Source organism: Arvicola amphibius, chromosome 5 (assembly GCF_903992535.2).
Source record: "Arvicola amphibius chromosome 5, mArvAmp1.2, whole genome shotgun sequence".
In the NCBI taxonomy this organism is placed as follows: domain Eukaryota; kingdom Metazoa; phylum Chordata; class Mammalia; order Rodentia; family Cricetidae; genus Arvicola; species Arvicola amphibius.
In genome coordinates this window covers 98665418-98683563 of record NC_052051.1, presented here as the reverse complement: position 1 = coordinate 98683563, position 18146 = coordinate 98665418, and the positions used below count along the sequence as shown (strand labels likewise).

At 38.2% G+C, this 18146-nt stretch overlaps 1 protein-coding gene across 4 annotated transcripts in view; it reads left to right on the top strand.

Annotated features, from left to right (window-relative positions):
* Nucleotides 1-18146, top strand: part of Trappc8 (trafficking protein particle complex subunit 8) — a 76764-nt gene that overhangs the window by 923 nt on the left and 57695 nt on the right. For 2 of the 4 annotated variants that reach the window (XM_038330086.2, XM_038330085.2), the window contains exons 2-3: nucleotides 11156-11350; nucleotides 15642-15725. In XM_038330086.2, coding sequence (XP_038186014.1) covers nucleotides 11156-11350; nucleotides 15642-15725 — 279 coding nt within the window. The remainder of the gene's footprint in view (nucleotides 1-11155; nucleotides 11351-15641; nucleotides 15726-18146) is intronic. The other 2 variants (XM_038330088.2, XM_038330087.2) reach the window with 1 other exon arrangement.

Below are 18146 nucleotides of genomic sequence, written 5' to 3'. Positions count from 1 at the left end.
TGCAGCAGTCTGCCCAGTGTCAGGAGAGCAAGCACAAAGTATGGCATGAGTAATAAAGGATGGGGGCTGCGGTGTCGCCCGGTGGGCAGAGTGCCGGCCTAGCATGCGGGCGGGAAGCTCTGTCACCTGGGTCCTCAGTACCAGGTGCTTTCCTGGGATCAGCACTCGGAGGCAGAGGCAGGAAGAGAAGTCTAAGTCTTTCCTTGGCTGTGCAGCGTGTTTGAGGCCAGCAGGGATACCTAAAGAGAAAAAAAAGTAAAAATAAAAAAGTTTAAATTGTAGTAACAATGTAGATGTTTCAAGTTATCTAAATTTATGGGGTTAGAGCAGTTCACGCATTTTGTCCTTTACATATTGATGGTTAATCATGAGAAATACATTCATATTTAATAATACTTTTCTTTCTCCATCGTTGTTTTTCATTTTGTTAATTTTTAAAATGGGTTTTACTCTAGGCCAAGTTGGTCTGGAACTCACTCTATGTATGTAACTTGCAGGTCTCCAACTCCAGGCGGTCCCCCATCTCAACCTCTTGAGTGTTAAGACTACAGGCTTAAGCCACCATAAATGACTCTTTCTCTGGCTTTTGTTTTTTTTTTAATTAATGATTAAAGATCATACTTAGAATTTTATTCAAGGGGCCTAGAGAGATAGCCTAGTGGTTAAGAGCACATATAGCTCTCACAGAGGACCAGTGGTGGTTCAGAACTTCCTGTATCTCTAGCTCTGTGGGGGAATACAACACACACACACACACACACACACACACACACACACACACACACACACACAGAGAGAGAGAGAGAGAGAGAGAGAGAGAGAGAGAGAGAGAGAGATTCTTTTTTAAAAGTTAAATATTTTTTAAGTATGATAGAGAGCCATTTAGGTTCCTCACATGTTTTAAGAATTAAATGCAATTACTATGACAATTAAGCACAGTTGAAAGTTTTTGTGTATATTCTTTTTTTTATATTTTTGGTTGTGAGCCTAGCCTTTAACGGCTGAGCCATCCATACAGGCCTCTTTTTTTATTGATATTTATCGAGCTCTACATTTTTCTTTGCTCCCTTCCCTGCCTCTCCCCTTTCCCTTTCAATCCTCCCCCAAGTTCCCCATGCTCCCAATTTACTCAGGAGATCTTGTCTTTTTCTAATTCCCATGTAGATTAGATCTATGTAAGTCTCTCTTAGTGTCCGTCTAAGTTCTCTGGGATTGTGGTTTGTAAGCTGGTTTTCTTTGCTTTATGTTTAAAAACCACCTATGAGTGAGTACATGTGATAATTGTCTTTCTGTGTCTGGGTTACCTCACTCAATATGCTGTTTTCTAAATCCATCCATTTTCCTGCAAATTTCAAGATGTCATTTTTTTCTGCTGTGTAATACTCCATTGTGTAAATGTACCACATTTTCCTTATCCATTCTTCAGTCAAGGGGCATTTAGGTTGTTTCCATGTTCTGGCTATGACAAACAAAGCTGCTATGAACATAGTTGAGCACATGTCCTTGTGGCACGAATGAGCATCCTTTAGATATATACCTAAAAGTGATATTACTGGGTCTTGAGGAAGGTTGTTTCCTAATTTTCTGAGAAATTGCCACACTGACGTCCAAAGGGGTTGCACCAGCTTGCATTCCCACCAGCAATGCAGAAGTGTTCCCTTTTCCCCACAAACTCTCCAGCATAAGTTGTCATCAGCGTTTTTGATTTTGGCCACTCTTACAGGTGTAAGATGGAATCTCAGAGTTGTTTTGATTTGCATTTCTCTGATGACTAAGGATGTTGAACATTTCCTTAAGTGTCTTTCAGTCATTTTAGATTTCTCTGTTGAGAGTTCTGTTTAGGTCTCTACTCCATTTTTTTAAAATTGGATTATATGTGCTTTTGATGACCAATTTCTTGAGTTCTTTGTATATTTTAGAGATCAGACCTCTGTCTGATGTGGAGTTAGTGAAGATCTTTTCCATTCTGTAGGCAGTCGTTTTGTCTTGTGGACCATGTTTTTTGCTTTACAGAAGCTTTTCAGTTTTAGGAGGCCCCAATTATTAATTGTTTGTCTCAGTGTCTGTGCTACTGGGGTTCTGTTTAGGAAGTTGTTCCCTGTGCCAATGCGTTCAAGTGTACTTCCCACTTTCTCTTCTATAAGGTTCAGCATGACTGGCTTTATGTTGAGGCCTTTGATCCATTTGTACTTGAGTTTTGTGCATGGTAATAGGTATGGGTCTATTTTCATTCTTTTACATGTTGATATCCAGTTATGCCAGCACCACTTGTTAAATATGCTTTCTTTTTCCATTTGATAATTTTTGCTTCCTTGTCAAAGATCAGGTGTTCGAAGATGTGTGGATTGATATCTGGGTCTTCTATTCGGTTCCATTGGTCCTCCTGTGTGTTCTTATGTCAATACTAGGCTGTTTTCAGTACTGCAGCTCTGTAGTAGAGTTTGAAGTCAGGGATTGTGATGCCTCCAGGAGTTCTTTTATTGTACAGTTGTGTATATTCTTTGTTTGTTGTTGGTTATCTTTTTCTCTTTTGGGGGACCTGGCCACCCAACTCCCAAATAAACCACACAGAGGCTAATTCTTATAATCGCCTGGCCTTAGTTTGATTGACTTGTTTCTTGCCAGCTTTTCTTAATTTAAATTATCCTGACTACCTTTTGACTCTAGGCTTGCTTTTTTCCTTTTCGTCTGTATATCTTACTTTCACTCTTACTCCTTGGCTGGCTGGGTGACTGGCCCCTGAAGTCCTCCTTTTCCTCAGTTCTCCTTCTATTTATACTCCCTGTCTGTGAGCCCTGCCTGTTATCTCTCTCCTGCCTTGGCTCTTCAGCCCTTTATTAAGACCAGGTGTTTCAGACAGGCAAAGAATCACAGCTTCAAGAGTTAAACATGTGCAGCATAAACAAAAATACCACACCTTAAAATAATATTCCCCAAGAGATTTGTGCTCCAGATTTAATTTGTATTCACTATTCACACGGTTTGTGATCCTAGTACTTTTTTTTTCCTCTGGTGCTGGAAATTGAACTGGGACCTTTTGACACTTGTAAAGAATACTGTAGTTAGCTGTCAACATAAAACAAACTCAACAGCATCATTGGAGGTTCTGTGTCTTATACTGATGTTCGGGTTTTTTTTTATATATCTTTTAACCCTTAGAAGTTCTTTATATATATTTTATGGCTTTTGGGTTTTTTTAAAAATGGGATTCCTGTATATGAGAATGTGTATACCTGTGTCTATACATTTTTATGCTTCTTCTTTGGCTTTTTTTTCTTGTTTGGTTGTCTTGTCATTTTCAGATTTTTTTTATTTCTTTTTGTATTTTAATATTCCTTAGCTGCCTATTTGTTTTCTAACTAGAGACAGAAAGGGTGTAGATCTGGGAGAGGAACTGGGAGGAGTATGGGGAGGGAAAACTATAATCAGAATATACTATATGAAAAATGTATTTTCTTTTTTGGGGGTGACAAGGTGTTGGTTTTTTCAAGGCAGGATTTCTCTTTAGCTTTGGAGCCCATTCTGGAACTCAACTTGTAGACCAGGCTGGCCTTGAACTTACAGAGATCTGCCTGCCTCTGCCTTCTGAGTACTGGGGTTAAAGGCATGTGCCATCATCACATGCCCAAAAAAAAAAATGTATTTTCAATGCAAAAAAAAAGGTATAAAGCAAACCAAACGAAACAAGAGGGCTAGGGATGTGGTTCAGTTAGAGTGCTTATCTAGCATGAATAAAGCCCCATGTTTGTCTTCACCACCATAAAAGAAAAACACAAAATTTATGTACTACTGAGCAGTATCCTCAGTCCCCTAATATTTTTCGGAGATTTGTATTGGCGGTCTGCTTCATAGAGTTAGTCATGCCTTACTGTTTGTTTAATGATAGTTATCTAATAATTCTAAGTAGTATTTCATTGTATCATTTTAGACGTGTTTTAAGAAAATTTCACATCAATGGATAAATTAGTTTTGGAAGTATGTGTACTAGTATGTTGAAATGGGTTAAATTTATTTAAGTGATTAAAAATAGTAGAATGTAATTCTTCTATAAATCTTCAATAGTTTTCTGCTTGGACTAGGAAAGTTTGGCAGATCAGTTTAGGAAATGTCTTTGAAAGTTAGCTTCTCTAATTTGTTTTCTTTCCATTTCCCATCTTTTTCTCTTCCTCTTCTTCCTCATCCTCATCACCTCCCTGCTTCTTTCTAGATGTGTTCTTGTTTAGGTCTGGCTGGCCTTGAACTTCTGATCCTTTTGCCTCCACTTCCCAAGTGGAATTATAGGTGTGCACCACTACATTTTCCTTTGCTGTTAGAACCATTATATTCATTTTTAAAATTAAATTTCCTTTTCTTGTAAGCTTTCCTTTTTCTTTTGATATTCAGGGGCCAGAATCTTTATGGGTGACCTGTACCCCAAACCTGAAGTATTTCATCCTAGCAATATTTTCATTACTTTCCTGTTGTGACAAAATACCTGACACAAACAACTAGGGCATTCTGACTTTAGGCTGCAGCCTGCCATGGTGGGAAAGGCAGCAGGAGTACACAGAGCTGCTCATACTACATCTGTGCTGAGAAAGCAGAGATGCATGTCAGGAGCTCAGCTCCCTTCCTTTTTTCATTGATTTCTGAGGCCCTAGTCCATGGGATGGTGCCACCCATATTCAGAGTGGGTTTTCCTCCTTAGTTAATCCAGTCTGTAAACTCCCTCATAGTCAGGCCCAGATGTTTGTCTCCTAGATGATTCTAGATCCTGTCAAGTTGACTATAAATATTGATCACCACACATCTTTCCCTTTTCAACTTGATACCCAAAGATATCACTTTTAAGTATTTTAATCTTTATCTTATGTTTATGACTGCTGGCCTCTAAGTGTGTCTATGCACACATAGGTACGTACAGTATCTTCAGAGGTCAGAAGAGGCCGTCTGATCATGTGAGACTGAAGTTACAAATGGTTGTGGGTCTCCACATAGATGCTGGCCATCAAACTCAGACAATTAGTGCTCTTAACCATTGAGCCATTTCTCCAGCAACCCCCCCATATGCCACTTTTAAGCCATAATCTATCCTTTGTCACTGTAGGCATGTAAAAATACTTCATGATGGAAAATGCAAATTTCAGTCTAAATTAAAAAGTCTGTATAGTTTTTAACAGTACAATACTATTCTGAAGTTAAGTGCAAATTTCTTCTGATCAGTCTGATGTTGTCTTCACAATGAGCCCCTATAAAATAAATTACAAAAACAGCAACCAGATAACATACTTCAATCTGGGATGACACAAATATTCCTGTTTCTAAAGGGAAGAATGAAGGTATAGCAAGGACAGTTTGTACCAAGGCAAGACTGAAACCCAGTGGGGCAGACATCAGTCCTACAGCTCTTTGTTGGGTATCTGGAACTGTGCTCCAGATGGCTTGGATATCTCCACCCTTCCTGGTTCGCCAACTGCAACACATACAGTCTCTCAAACCGGTTTCACTCCATTCCTGTAGCTTTCCTCAGCAGATATCCCATTGCCCTGGCCTTTGTGTGGCATCCCAGGGTCTCCCAGTGTTGCTGAGGCTTCACCTTCCGAGCTTCACATTGTGGTCTCATAGGCTCTCTTAGCAGGGAATCAAACCCTGCCGCACATTGCTGTGCCTCAGTGGTGCTTTAGAACCTTGGCCTGTGCCCTTCACTCTTGCAACTCCCATGCCTGTAAAACTAGTACCAAGTGTATGATGCTAAGCATTACCAGCTTGAGATGTAGCTTAGGTCCCTTGGACTACAGTTGAATTGTTCTCTGTGCCTTCCAAGATTAGTTGTTTTTGAGCAGGGCACCCATTTAGTAGCATTCTGTTTAGACTCCTGTAAGGGAATTTGGATTTTCACAAGATATTGTACTAAAAGGATGGAGTCTTGCTCTCTGGACACTTTTCCTGTTGTTTCAATTTAAAATAGGTTTCTCTGGAATTGTGCCAATCTCTTTAATAATTACATCTCTTTTCTCACTAACAAGGCTTGTCTATAACTTATTTTTTTATACTTAAGTATTTTATTGTTTGTGTCTTATATATTGTATGTATTGTATATGTCGTTTCCTGGCTGCCCAGACCTGAATTACCTGAATTAATTATTTGTGTAATTAATACACAAAACTGTATTAATTACAACACTGTTTGGCCAATGGCTCAAGCATATATCTAGCTAGCTCTCATATCTTAAATTAACCCATTTCTATTAATTTGCATACTACCACAAGGCTGTGGCTTATTGGGTAAAGTTTTGGGTCTTTCTCCTTCAGCAGCTACATGGTGTCTCTCTCTCTCTCTCTCTCTCTCTCTCTCTATATATATATATATATATATATATATATATATATGTATACATACATACATACCACACACACACACACACACATATTTCTGTTCAGGTTTCCCACTTGGCTGTACTCTGCTAAGCCATTGGCCAAAACAGCTTTATTCATCAACCAATAAAAGCAACACATATACAGAAGGACATTCCATATAATCTCCCCTTTTCTGTCTAATTAAAAAGGAAGGTTTTAACTTTAACATAGTAAAATTATATATACATATATATATATACAAAACAGTTATCAAGCAAGAATTATAGTTACAGTATTTCTTTTGACTCTTAAAGTTTCATATCTAATTTATCCTTTATTGTAACTAAGGAAAAACTATAACTCTCAGTCTTCAAAGACCCTAGAAGGATATAATATTGCTTAAGTAAACAGGGAGTGCATTGTAAGCAACTTCCAAAACTCTAGAATTGACAGAGGTATCTTGGTGCCTGAGCAGTTACCCAAAGTTCTTTTGTAACGTTGGAGCACCCATCTTCAGCCTAACAGGCCCATAATAGCTGGCAGACATCAAACATGGGGTATCTTCACTGCCTCTGCTAGCCATGTTCACCGCCCCAGCTCCAGTGATGCAGCAGTTCTATGTGTTGCCATTAAGCAAATTGTAACATGCTGCCCATAGACCCCATTTAAGTGCTCCATAACGGGATCAGCAAGAACCAGGAAGCTGACTCTTAAAGGAGCCGTATAGTTTTTGCTGCTTATGTTGAGTCAGGGAGCCTTCTATTAAAGGAATTTTGCCTCTTCTTGCCTCTAGCAAACAGAGCCCACCCAAGAAGATGTTGCTACCAAGAAGCCATGCCTAACTCTGTTCTTTTGCGTCTAAAATTCCTTCCCAAAGCTAATCAACACCAGCTGGACTGAGAAGGAACAAGCATAGAACCAAACTAGTCCCTCTGAATGTGGTTGACAGTTGCATGGCTGGGACAGACTGAGGGTCCACTGGCAGTGGCACCAGGATTTATCCCTACTGCTTATACTGTTTTTTTTGGGGAACCTATTCTCTTTGGATGGATACCCTTGCTCAACCTAGATATAGTAGGGAGGGCCTTGGGCCTTCCCCAAAGCAATGTGCCTTACCCTCTCAGAGGAGTGGATGGGGGGTGGGGTGAGGGTAGTAAGTGGAGGGAATGAGAGGAGGAGAGGGAGTGGGAACTTGGATTGGTATGTATAATGAAAAAAGATAGTTTGTTTTCTTTTTTAAAATAATAAAAAAAAGTATTCCTTCCCAAGTTTTCTCAGGTTTTATGTGGATGTAGTTGCCCTACATTGGGTGCCATTTTGTAAACAGAGACTGCTTGTTTGTTTCCCAAATAATCACACAAAACTATATTAATTACAAACTGTTTGGCCAATGGCTCAAGCATATTATTAACTAGCTCTCATAAATTAACCCATTTCTGTTCATCTGTGTATTGCCACAAGGCTGTGGACTACTGGGTAAAGTCTTGGGTGTCTTTCTCCTTAGCAGCTACATGGTGTCTCTTTGACTCCCCCTACTCTCACTATATGTATCTCTGTTTGAATTTTCCACTTGGCTGTACTCTGCTAAGCCATTGGCTGAAACAGCTTTATTCATCAACCAATAACAGCAACACATAGAGGGACATCCTACATCAGTGTGTATGTGTGTAGGTGCTCATGTAGAGGTCAGAGGAACTTGTGGAAGAAGTTGGTTCTCTCCTTCCAATATGTAGAATCCAGTGATCAAACTCCAGTCTGTGGCTTAGCAGCAAATGCCTTTACCTGCCCAATCATCTTGTTGGCCCCTTGTCTTCAGTACTAAACTCCCTTCTCCCAACAAATGGCATGTCTTCTTCCTGTTTTGCATCACTTGTTCTCTCTCACTATAGACCTGGGTAAAAGCAGTAATCAAGACACAACCCGGATGTATTTCCCCAGCCAACCAAAGTAGTTCATTACCTTTGAATTCAGCCCCACCAAAGTTCTCAGAACATAGGTAGAGGCAGCCAGACTCTTTGTCAGAATATAACATTAATGGCTTTTACCCTGTTCCTCTTTGAAGACCCATAAGCAAGGCCTCCACTGCTACTGTTTTTCTTGGCAGTCTGATTTCACAAATTCCTACCAGAATGGCCTGTTATTCTTGGGCTTTTTTTTTTTTTTTTTTTTTTTTGACAGGATTTCTCTGTGTAACAGTCCTAGCTGTCTTGGAACTAGCTCTGTAGACTAGGCTGGTCTTGAACTCACAGAAATCTGTCTGCTTCTGCCTCCTAAGTGCTGGGGTTAAAGGCGTGCACCACCACCCCCCTCAGAGTTCTAAGCCCTTTGCCATTCTTATGAATACGTCTCAGAGGCCTGAGGATTACATGATTAGGTGTTTCACTACAGCAGTTCCACTTCTGCTATCAATTCTGTATTAGTCACTCTTTTCAATGCAATGACAAAATACCTGAGAAAAATATAAAGGAGGGAAAGTTTATTTTTGGCTGACTTTAGAGGGATTAGTTCATATTGGAAGACATGACAGCAGGAACAGGAAGGAGGCTGTCTGGTCGCTTCATATCCATAGTCACCAGAAAGATAAATGAATGGACGTGGTCAGCCCACTTCCTCACTTTCTCTTTTTTATTCAGCTTAGGATCTGAGCCCATGGTTTGATGCAGTCCATATTCAGGATGGGTCTTCTCACATTCCTGAATCCAATGTAGACTCTCCAATCGAGAATCAGGCGTACTCAGGTTTGTCTTCTGGTGACTCTAGATCCTGTCAAGTTGACAGTATTAACCCTCACAACTACTCCTATGTTGATGTAACTAGGTTATTAATTTCTAAGATGTTTCTAGTGTGAACCCGGGACCTGGAGTATGCTAGGAAAGCTTGCTATCGCACTGTTCCCAGCCTTACATTTTTGCTGCTTATAGTGTTTGTCAGTTATGGAATAACCTTAAGGAAAATACTTGCAAAATATGTTTCTAAAGGTTTTAGAGGTATATCATAGTACTTGCAGTTCTCTTTTCCTTTGTTTTTTCTCTTTCCCTTTTTCCCTTCTTTTTTGTGTCATAATTATGCAGTTTGGAAGTTTTAATTACTGAGGGAGGTCTGTGTGTATTTAAATGAGAAAACAATCATAGATGAATGCATAGAATACAATAACTATTCATCTCCTATTCAGCTACAAAATCCCAACTGTATCTTTTTAAAATTTTTTTGTGTGTACGTGTGCATGTGTGTGTCCACAGTGTGTGTGTGTGCGTGCGTGCGTGCAGAGTAAAACTTTCAGTGTTTGTCCTTGCCTTCCACCTTGCTTGAACAAGGGTGTTCTTGTTTGCCCCTGCATATGCTATGCTAGCTGACCTGTGAGTATCCCAGGATCCTCTTGTTTCCACCACTCCTGTCTTTGTGGGAGTCCTGGGATTATAGACACATGGACTTGTGTGTCTGGTTTTATGTGGGTTCTGGAGATCCAAACTGCATTCCTCAGGCCTGTGCTTGATTTTTCTTCTTTCTCTTTAAAATTATTGTAAGTTAGATTGGAATATTCTTTCTTTCTCTTGGTTTGTTTAATCTTTACACAATCAGATCAGCTACTGTGTATACGTTTTGCACATATGCTTTAAATTATTTTTCCATCATTGTGTATGTGTGTATGATGTGTGTGAGTGTGAGTATGAGTATGAGCATGCCATGGTGTATGCCATGACAACTTCAGTACTTGGGTCTCTCTTCCCGTCTGGGACTTTGGAGATTCAGTTCAGGTCATCAGATCTTTATTGAGTTGGCTACTATCCCACATAGGTTATTCAGAATACACATGCTAATATTCCTTACACATGTTATTTTAGTATTTTATTTTATTACTGTTATCTATTTTTGTTGAGGCAATGCTGCTGCCCTATTTTGTAATCTAGACTGGCTTTAATCTTATATAGCAAGGCATTCCTTTGGCCTGAGTTGCATGTGTAATTGAATTACAGTTATGAGCCGTAATACCTGCATAATACTTTAATATCTTATAGTTCTTTTTTTTCTACCTCTGAAATGTATACCTCACTGTGTGACCCTGGCTTGCTTGGAACATGGTTTGTAGGCCAAGCTGCCTTGGAACTCAAAATAATCCTTTTGCTTATATCTCCCAAATACTGGGATTGTGGATATGTTTTCTACATCTGGATGAGCTTTATGTTTTTATTTTAAAATTTTAGAAGTGTCTGAGGAAGCCCAGGAAATTTAAGAAATGTAGTTTGTAACTGATTAAATTATAAATAAGCCTAGACATACAAATGCTTGTTGTTAGCCAGGCATGGTGGCACATACCTATAATCCCAGCAGGCTGAGGCAGGGGGATCACTGTATGTTCAAGGCCACCCATGCATCATACAAAGATCCTGCCTCCAAAAGCCAGAAAAGTGACTAGGCACTTTATGGGTGGTGGTTTTGGACAACTCTAAGTGTAGGGGAAACCGGACCTATAAGGAAATTGTGACCTGTAGCATTGTGTGAGAGGAAGGAATATTTTTTCCCCTTTGAGACAGAGTCTCATGTAGCCCAGGCTGGCCTTGAACTCCTGATCTTCCTGTTTCTACTTTCCAGGTGCTGGGATTATGTGCCACTATGACTGGCTAAGAGGGAGTTTATAATTAATAGGTTAGGTATTTCTTTTGGTTTGTAAGGAAAAATGTAAACCACTTGTATTCTGGGAGAATATTCTTTTAATTCTTAGCTTCTGATTTGAGATTCTTTCATGTTTGAAAAGCATTAACCCAATTTTGATTTATTATACATTATACCAAGTTAACTTAAAGTTTCTTTTTTTTTAAAAGTTCACATGAGAGATCCTAATAATCAGCTGCATATAATTAAAAATTTGAAGATAGCGGTAAGCAACATTGTCACACAGCCACCTCAGCCGGGAGCCATCGGGAAGCTTTTGAATGATGTCGTTTCTGGAAGCCAGCCTGCAGAAGGATCAGTCGCTAATGTGATTACAGCAGGAGATTATGACCTTAACATCAGTGGTATGTAACAAGTGTTGTTGTTATTTTTTTAAACTAAAATTTTTTTGTTAGAAAAATAATTCTCAGTCTTGGTGACTTCTCATCCAGTGCTTTAGGGCTACAGGGTGCTAGAGCTGGGCCTACAGAGTGCTGAAAGACATGCCCAGGAACTTATTTGATTCTAGCACCTGTAGTAAATAACCTAGGGTAATCAGTGTTTCATGCTGAAACTAGTAATAGATGACAGGATTTTTTTATGATTTGATAGTTATTAAATGAAAGGCATGTTAATCTTGCTTAGTGTTAAGTGGAAATGTTTATAAAATAGATGTTTTATAAGTGCTTATACTGGTTTAGGTAGTAAATGTTTTCGTGATAAGACTGATAAGGAAAATAATACATTAATATGCACAGTGACTAAAACTTTGATGTGATTCTTTTCCAGTATCTGAAAGTCTTTACTTATTAAAAATACATCAGGTGAACTCTTAAAAGGAAAACATTAAAAGTATGTTAATCTAATTACAATCTCTCATCTGCTTAAAAACAGCAGGTGGGTTTAATTTACTTTGACACTTGTATGCTTCCTAACTGTGTAGCTAAAGATCTTCCTGTGCCAGTGAGATGGCTCAGCTGGTATGGTGTTTGCCATGCAAGCCTGATGACTAGAGTTTGAGGCCTAGAACTCATGGGAATGTGGTAGGAGAGAATCGACATTACAGCATTCTCTGACGTAGGTGCTGTGGTCGCACACCATACATTAATGGTAACAGTAGTACGGTAGTGGAAGTAAACCAGATCTTGTTGCCGTATACAGAGAACTTAATGACAGGTTCTAAGTCACCATGGTTATTAATCTATAAGTATGTATGCTTAGAAATATGTGTAGAATTACTGTCTTTTAGTCTGCCATATTTTTCTTTACTATTAATTTTAATTTCAGCAACATAGATCATTCTGATAATTTCATTTTATCTTTTTTATTTTATAGTGTTAGGATTTGACCGAGGGCTTAAACATGTTAGTCAATCACTAGTGAGCTATACCAGCCAAATGAGTTTGAATTTTTAAATACAGGATTAATCAGTTTCTGGCATAATATATTTTAATGTGAGGAAAAATTTTGCGTATTTTCCTGAGAAATGGTAGAATTTAGGATTTGTTTTCCTGTCATCAGTGTTGAAGTATGAAAGGCAATAAGTCAGATGCTAGTATCTTACTCTTTATAGGAGTTAATGGAGTAATTGAGGTAGGCTGCTGAGTTTGAAACTCTCTGAAGACTTGACTAGACTTCTTCCTGGTTCCTGTTCTCCCATCCTTTGATGGTCTCCACCCTCCTCTCATGTTTGTCCTTTGTTGTTGTTTTGGGGTTTTTTGGTTTTTTTTGTTTGTTTTGTTTTTGTTTTTTGTTTTTTGTTTTGAGACATAGTCTCACTGTGTAGCCCTAAATGGCCTGGAACAGAGATTCACTTACCTTAGCCTTCAGAATGCTGGGATTAAAGGCAGTGCCACCAAGCATCTGTTTGGACTCCTTAATGGTAGGGTTTTATCGTTGTTTGTTTGTTAATTTTTGAATTTTTGAGACACAGTCTCATTGTATAGCCCTAGATGGCCTGGAACTTACAGCAATTTACCTGCCTCCTCTTCCCAAGTGCTGAGATTAAAGGTGTGTACTGTCATGCCCAGTTCTTTCTTTCTTAAGGCTTCAAGCTTTCTGTGTAGCTAAGGATGCCCTTGAGCTCCTTGATCCTCCTGCTCTACCTCTCAAATGCTAGAATTTTAGGTGAGTAGAACCTTTTCCAGATTCTATGAATCTATGTTATAAGGTCTTTCTCTTCTCTTTTTTTGTTTCTCTTTTTTTTTCTCATCTCTTCTTCCCTCCCCTTCCCTCCCCCATCTCCTGTCCTCTTTTCCCCTCCCCTCCGAGACAGGGTCCTGGTTGACCTGGAACTTGTGACAGTCCTCTTGCCTCAACCTCTCAACAGGCCTGCACTGCTAAGCTTAGCTAGGGTCTTAACATTTTTGGTTTTCAAATTTATTGATTTCCTGCTATGCCATTTTCACTGATACATAGAGTTGTATAAGCCATGCCTTATAAACTTACAGTCTAATAAAGAGGCCATTATTAATCAGTAATCATACTACATTCTGATTTATAATATGTTATAAAAATGATTGTAGTAACATGGCCTATCTGCCACGCTAAAGTGCTAAGAGGATATAGAGAGGAATTGCCTATCATGTATGAAAAATAGTTTTGTGGGTTTTTTTTTTAAGACAGGGTCTTGCTAAGTGTGTTAGTTGCTTCTCTATTGCTGTGACAGAACAGCATGACCAAGGCAACTTATAAAAGAAGAAAGCATTTTCTTCCCTAGTAGCTTTCTGAGAAGAGTGTATAGAAGATAATACATTTAAAATATATTTTTTAAGTAATTAAAGAATTCTTAGAATGCTTTTATTTTTTTATGGGTGTTTTATATGTATGTATGTCTGTGCACCACATGTGTACAGTGCCTGTGGAGGCAGAAGAGGTCATCGAATCCTCTGGGACTAGAGTTACAGATAGTTGTGAGCTACCATGTGGATGCTGAGAACAGAAAAACCTGGGTCCTCTGGAAAAGAAGCTAATTCTCTTAACCATGGCGTCATCTTTCCAGCCCCTTAAGATAAAATTTCTGAAAAGTTAATGAAAATGTATTTTATGGTTGACTTATAGTTTACCTGTACCAGTTAGAAATGTTTTCCTTCAGATTTGATACTTCTAGCTTTTAGTTGTTCTTAAGAACCCTACTTATTCTCAGCCTTAAGTAACTTAGAAGAGGCTCTTTGCTGTGCTGTTTGTGATGTACATTGGGCCACTTAGGGGAGTGAGGAACTATAACCATCTGGTCACGCACGGTCGTTAGTCTTGAGTATATTCTTTATTTATTTCTCCATTTGTGTTTTCCCTGGAGCTATTCTTAGTTGGCTGTAGAATTTGAATTGATATTCAGTATTCTGATCATTCTTATGAATATTGTAGATTTTTGTCCTTTTTACTTTATATTGGCTCTTTTATTGACATTTTAATGTTTGCTATCTTTTTTTAAAAAGGCATTTCTTTGAGACCAGGTGTGGTGGCCCATGCTCTTAATTGCAGCAGATGATTAAGGATCTCTGAGTTTTGAGTTTGAAGGACACCCTGGTTTACATAGTTCCAGAACAGACAGGGCCACATAGTGAGACCCAGTCTCCACCTCCCACCCCAAGATATGTATTTGATTTCTGGGTTCTCTCTCTCTCTCTCTCTCTCTCTCTCTCTCTCTCTCTCTCTCTCTCTCTCTCTAATTTTAACTCAGGATATTGATAGATTAATTTTAATTAATTGTTAATGGCTTTTTAGTTTTCAATTTTCTTTTATTCTGCACCTTTTCTCTCATTCATATTCTTTTTCTGTTTGGTCCTTTTCATGTTGAAAGTTCCTCACATCTGTTAAAGCTTGCTTCCTCTTTCACATTGAGGTGTTAAGATGTTTACTGGATACAGTGAAAACTCATTAGTCGGGTTCTTCATTTTGTGGTGAGACTTTGTAGACAGAATTATCTGGTTGTCAGTTTTTATTCTTGGCCATTTAGTTTCTTTAGAGATGAAAATTTTAAATTGCTACTTGTTTACTATAGAGCAGATTTAATTTTAAGTATCTTGTTAAGATGGCTTTCTCTAGATTATTTATAGGAATAGTGTAGTTATTTGACTGTGAAACTTATCTAATTACATTACTTGTGTTCTCAGAGACCTTCCTGCATTTCTATTTAGAGGGGGTGTGTCCTTTGCTTATAAAAGCAGGCAGAGATACTACTGTAACTGAACTGTTGAGACAAATTTTAGAAAAACCCAACTATTAGTATATATAAACCAAAAGAAAATGATTTCTTCAGCTTCTTTCCTATTACTTCAAAATTACTCTTTTCAGTTTATTTATCTGGCTGCTGGAACTGAACCGCAGGCCTTGCTAAGTATAAGCACTCTACCACGGAGCCTCATTTTATCGCTGAAACCTTGGAATGAGATACAGTGAAGTATGGAATTAATTAGAATGAGATTTCATCATGACAGATTGATACTCTGGGGATTATTTTTTTTTTTTTTTTTTTTTTTTGTTTTTCGAGACAGGGTTTCTCTGCAGCTTTTTTAGAGCCTGTCCTGCCCAGAACTTAGCCTTTAGGTTTTCTGTTAGAGTGAGTTGGCATACTTTTCACTCATTCTGTTTAAGCTATAACTGTTGTGTTTTCCTCATAAGCCTGGCTTAACAGTGCCATATTTTCTTCATCAGATCGGTCAGTTAAAGCTAGTGTTCCTTGGTACAGTAATTGGAAAGACACTGTCATGGAATTGAAAGAATCCTCGTTATATACAGGTATTTCTTGTGATGGGTCTCTTTTTCCAGATTGTTCTCATGGTACTCCTTATCTATTGCCCACTGATCTCTTTTCCACTACTTTTTCGTATTTGTGCTAGTTAATGCATCTCTAATTTTCTGTGATGTGAAGGTGGTCTTAGGGTTCTCTTAAACTTTTACTTATTCATCATCTATTATCTATTTCTTAAATCCATACATTGTCTGGAATAGTCTAGTTTGAACTGCATGTTAATTTTGATAAAAATGAACAACATGCTGGCAAAGTGCATTGTATAGAGAGATGCTAGTTTCAACTCCCCTTTGAAGCTAAGGATGGCTGTAAGCTCCTTATCTCTTGCATCCACACAAGTGTTTGCTTGGCTTTTTGAAGGAAACATTCACAGAGTATCATGACTGCTGTTTCACTTGTCAATAAAACAAGGAATAGGAGTAAAATAGTTTTCATCCCAAGCTATGTAGAAACATTTTTAAGGTGAGAAAATTGTCATTAGGTGTTAGTCTAGTGTTAAACACGAAAATTAAAAAGTACCATTTCTCTCCACTTTCTACAAAAAGCATAATTTGAAAAATATAGCAAAAATAGTTTATTGGAAGTTAACCAAGTTAAAGACAAAGGAATCACATTTCATAGCCCCTCAGAAAAACATGTAGCTGAGAGGAGAATTTACTTGTTCACCTGAATGTGACCTGTGTGAAGGTTGGAAACCCATTTCTGCTTTGCATCATGCACCTGTGCTTAATGTCTAGTGTCTATTTCCAGTGCTTATAAGTATGTATCTTGCCCTTTTCTTTATTTAGTTAAAAATTATGTATAATTTTTATGTTTATTAAGTTCTGAGGTTAAATTATGAAACACAATTGGGAGCATAGATCACTGATAGAGTGCTTATCTATCATGTATGACAGTCTAAGTTGAATCCTTAATGCCAGAAAAGCTGTGTGTGGAGGTATACACCTGCAGGTCTAGCACTTGGGAGGTTGAAACAAAGACCAGAAGTGTCAGTTAGTTTCATTTCTGTTGCTCTGGTTAAGAGAAAGGATTTATTCTGGGGGAGGAAATGGCCTCAAAACCAGCCAGTCACATTATTTTGGCAGTACCAAAGTAGAATGAGAATAAGAAATAGGGCCAGTCTAGAACACCTGAAATCCTACCTCTAGTGGAAGTATTTCCTCCAGAAAGGTTCCACCAGCTAAAGGTTCTATAACTTTCCCAAACAGTGCCTCCAGCTGGGACTAAATATTCAAATACATGAGCCTATGGGGGCATTTTATATTCAAATCACAAGGACTTTAAAGTCACCCTTAGCTGCACAGTGAGTTCAAGCCAGCCTGGGCTATGAGACCCCTATCACAGAATCAAAACCCATAGTTGAGAAGCTGAGTTAGCCTCCCTGCCCCTCCCCCCTCTCCCTCTTCTTCTCCCTCTCCCCTCCCCTACTCTTCTCTTCTTCTCCTCTTCTCCTATATCTCTCTATCCCTTTCTTCCATTCTCTTTTCTTTATTCCTAGAGATAATTAGTTGTATTAGGCTTTTTTTCTTGTGATTGTGCTTGGGATTCAGCCGAGGGCCTCATGCATGCTAGCAAGTGTCTTACCACAGAGCTATATCCACAACCCACATGTGTTAGGTTTATCTTTTTGTTATTTGTTTTTGAAAATATAAACATGTGTGTATCTTTTCATGTATTTTTCCCTTTCTTACATAAAAATGCATACTTTTGGTTGCTACTTTGCTTTGTTTGTTTGCTTGTTTATTTCTTTTGAGACACAATCTTACTCTATAGCCTTGGTTGGCATTGAACTCATAGCCATGCTCTTGCTGCCTCAGAATTACAAGTATGAGCCTCTGTGTTTAGCTTTGGCTGTTAGAGATTTTACTTCACAGCCATATGGAGTTTCCTCTTTCTCTTTTAGCTACATAATATACCATTTAATGGATGGATCACACATAGCTTGTGTAGCATACCATTTAATGAATGGATCATAGTTTAGTCCTGATGATATAAGGGTCTTCTAGCCTTTTTTTTTTCTTAAATTTTTTTTCCCTTTATTATAGAATCATAGCCCAGGATGGTCTCAAACTCCTGATCTTCCTGCCTCTACCTTGTAGCTGCCAGGAGTTCAGGTATTTACCATCACATTCAAGTTAATACAGATAATATAGTATGGCCTGGTTCATAGAAGATCTACTACCAAACAGAAACTTTCTCATATGAATACAGTTTTTTCTTTTGTTGTTGTTTATTTTGTTAATTTTTTAACATTAGTAAGGCAATAAAGGTAAAATAATCAAAATTTGTATATATATAGTCATTTCTGTGAAATGAGCCATTTTCAATGAGATATTTTACTTAATGACAATTTTTGGTCTCTTTTCTTGGTATTGATAATAAATCAATGAATTTTTTAGCTGGAGATT